General features: G+C 44.1%; 1 protein-coding gene across 1 annotated transcript; it reads left to right on the top strand.

The window, feature by feature from the left end:
• Positions 1-276: 276 nt before the first annotated feature.
• LOC109674460 (C-C motif chemokine 8-like) lies at positions 277-2,195 on the top strand. Its single transcript, XM_020151413.2, has 3 exons — positions 277-533; positions 1,261-1,369; positions 1,873-2,195. Exons 1-3 carry the CDS (start codon positions 458-460, stop codon positions 1,976-1,978), a joined length of 291 nt encoding a protein of 96 aa, XP_020007002.1. The 5' UTR covers positions 277-457; the 3' UTR covers positions 1,979-2,195.
• Positions 2,196-2,843: the final 648 nt, after the last annotated feature.

The raw sequence follows: 2,843 nt of genomic DNA, 5'->3' as shown, positions 1-2,843 counted from the left end.
TGCCTAAGGCAAGGCCTTAGAGCTTTGTCCTGGTCCACCTGCTACCCTCTAAGAGGCAAGCCCTTGGCTCTCTTTACTCCATGTGACCTCAGCTCCACTCTTTCTTTCCTACAGAACATTTTTCCATTTCAAAGAAATCAGAATCATTAGTCCAATGAAATCACTTCCTGCATGGTCTTGGCACAACCACATATCCTTCCGCCTCTGTTCCACAAAGTCTAAATAAGCAAAATATAGAAACTGTACAGCTTCCTTCTCTTTGTCTGGAAATCACCACAGGATCTAATACTTACTCAGCACCTTCAGGATCTTACTTCATCTTTCCTTGATCACGACTCTGCCCAGACTCTCTACTATCTATAAGAGGCAGACTGAGCCACCAGAAGAGCAGGGAGAGGTTGAGAACAACCAGAAACCTCCAACTCTCACACAGAAGCTTGCTCTCATACCGTCCACCATGAAGGTCTCTGCAGTGCTTCTGTGCCTGATGCTCATAGCAGCTGCCTCCAGCACCCATGTGCTGGCTCAACCAGGTAAGGCTCCTGCTCCTTCCCCCAGGTTTCTGTTTTCACTACCACAGATACTAAGGTACCAGTGTGCTTCCCAGACTTGCTGCATAGTCTGCACTTTGAGGGTGGAGAAAGTAGAACTAAGAGAGGAATTAGGAAAAGCCATTATGCCACAGCTTGTTGGAGAGAGACAGAATTAAATACCCAGGCTATTAAGGCCACTCAGCATGATGTCTCCTGACATCAGCTTAGGGATGAGATGCTGAGTGCAGCCACTACCTCACGTTGCTTGAGGAAGTGGCACAGAAAGGACCATTTCTCACCGTGGGTGAGGACGTCTGAGGCAGAATAGAAGCAAAAGGACAAGTACATGAAGTTGAAAATTTTGAATCATGGTCCAGTGCAGCTTCCAAAACAGCAGCTATGTAAGCATAACCCAGAGGACTCTCAGCATGTGACCTAGGTTGGCTCTAAACCCCATGGGGACAAGTAGCTGGGAAGCAAGGTCTTAGAACTTATTTTCCCAGTGTCAGAAGTTTTGGGTAAGGAGATGAGATTTCTCCATCACCAGTCAACAGTGGGGAGGCCCATAGTTCATCAGAGGAAACAATTGCATTTTGTGGCTGGGATCTGAAACAGGGTGCTGAACTTGGGAGCAGTGACACCTAGGTGTCCTCCTGCTTTCTCCTTCCCTTGGGAGAGCCACTATAGTATCTCCTAGTGGTCTCATTCTTTGCAAAATTGTTTTCAGAATCTGTGACAGCCCCGATCACCTGCTGCTTTAATATGATCACTAAGAAGATCCCCATCCAGAAGCTGAAGAGCTACACCAGCACCCAGTGTCCCCAGGAAGCTGTGATGTGAGTAGACAATGTCCACACACCCAGTCAAGTATTCTGTCTGAGGAACAAGAGAGAAGATCCATGGCTAAATGAGTCTGACAAATATAGCATCTAATCCCATAGAGGAACTGAGAGCAGACTATAGTCATCTGGCTGTCTTTCCAGGACTTGGTAACATTGTCCCTTTAGTCAACAGCCCAGAGGGCTTCAGCTGGGACAGTAAGAGCATGACTTCCTCTTGAGACCTCTTTATTCTACCCTTCCTCCAGATCCAGGTCCTCCACCTACTGATTGAGGCCATTCTGCATTATGTCTCCTGACATCAGCTTTGGGACGAGATGCTGAGTGCAGCCACTACCTCACATTATTTGGAGAAGTGGCACAGAGAGGACCATTTATCACTGTGGGTCAGGATATCTCAGGCAGAATAGAAAGAAAGGATCAAAAATAGGGACTAATGGGCCATACTGCTGGGCAGGAAACTGAAGGTACTCTGTCTAACTGTACTCTCTCCCCCACAGCTTCAAGACCAAACAGGACAAGGAGATCTGTGCTGACCCCAAAGAGAAGTGGGTCAAGGACTCCCTGAAGCTCCTAAACCAAAAGTCCCAAACCCTAAAGGCTTGAACCTTCACACCTGGACTGAGAGATAGTCAGAGTCTGAGGAATACCTTATTTATTTCCCCCAACCTTTCCCAAGTGCAGTATTTTATCATAATTCCCCCAAAGAGATGTTTGTTTAATAATTTTAAACACAGTATTTCTTAAATAATATTGAATTGTATTTAAGTTATGGATATGTATTGACTTTCTCTGCCAAATAAAGTGACTGTAAAATACAAAATCCTTGTGATGTGTGTATTTTTTTTCTATGAAATGAATTAAATTCCTGGCAAATGTCCTTCACCTGTCTGTAGGGTTGTGAGATCTACCATGGATCATCAGCATATACAAACTCTGTATATACTGATTTGACAGAATCAGCTTTTCTTCAAGTAGACTGATCTTTGTAATGTTGTGTTTAAATTAATGTTATTATGTGACTGTGGAATTTTCAAAAGAAATATGTGGTGTAATTTTAGATGACTTGTTCTCACTTTGCATGTGGTAACATTTAGCAGGGAGGGAGCACAAAGGAGCAGGAGGTGACAGGTGGGGATATGTAAGACCAACTTGCAGGAATGTCCTTTGGCTGGTCTGGACTCAGCCGAAATCAGGGAGAATTTGGCAGGACTACAACAAACAGCCCTTTGGCTCCAGCCTTAATATCACTTGCTCTCATTCATTAGCTTCTGTAAGCCTGTTTCTTTTTTCATGATGTCTATTTTTGCCCAAAATCTCTCTCTTGATCTCTTCAATATTCTACAAACTTTTCTCCCTGGCCCCAGATTTTCTCTGTCTAATAAATTCTCAAACCCAGAGTAATATCACAGGAACAAAATCAGGCCTATTAGGAAAGTAGATGTCTGTGATCACATTCATTTGAGGATTT

This window comes from Castor canadensis, chromosome 11 (assembly GCF_047511655.1).
Source record: "Castor canadensis chromosome 11, mCasCan1.hap1v2, whole genome shotgun sequence".
In the NCBI taxonomy this organism is placed as follows: Eukaryota; Metazoa; Chordata; class Mammalia; order Rodentia; family Castoridae; genus Castor; species Castor canadensis.
Note: the sequence above shows the minus strand (reverse complement) of the source record. Positions and strands in the feature narration are given on the sequence as shown.

What these genes read in the sequence shown, in the direction of transcription:
- LOC109674460 (XM_020151413.2), top strand. Translation starts at nt 458, where the DNA reads ATGAAGGTCTCTGCAGTGCTTCTGTGCCTGATGCTCATAGCAGCTGCC. An exon ending in CCATGTGCTGGCTCAACCAG is followed by an intron (nt 534 to 1,260) that starts GTAAGGCTCCTG and finishes AATTGTTTTCAG; the next exon opens with AATCTGTGACAGCCCCGATC. An exon ending in TGTCCCCAGGAAGCTGTGAT is followed by an intron (nt 1,370 to 1,872) that starts GTGAGTAGACAA and finishes TCTCCCCCACAG; the next exon opens with CTTCAAGACCAAACAGGACA.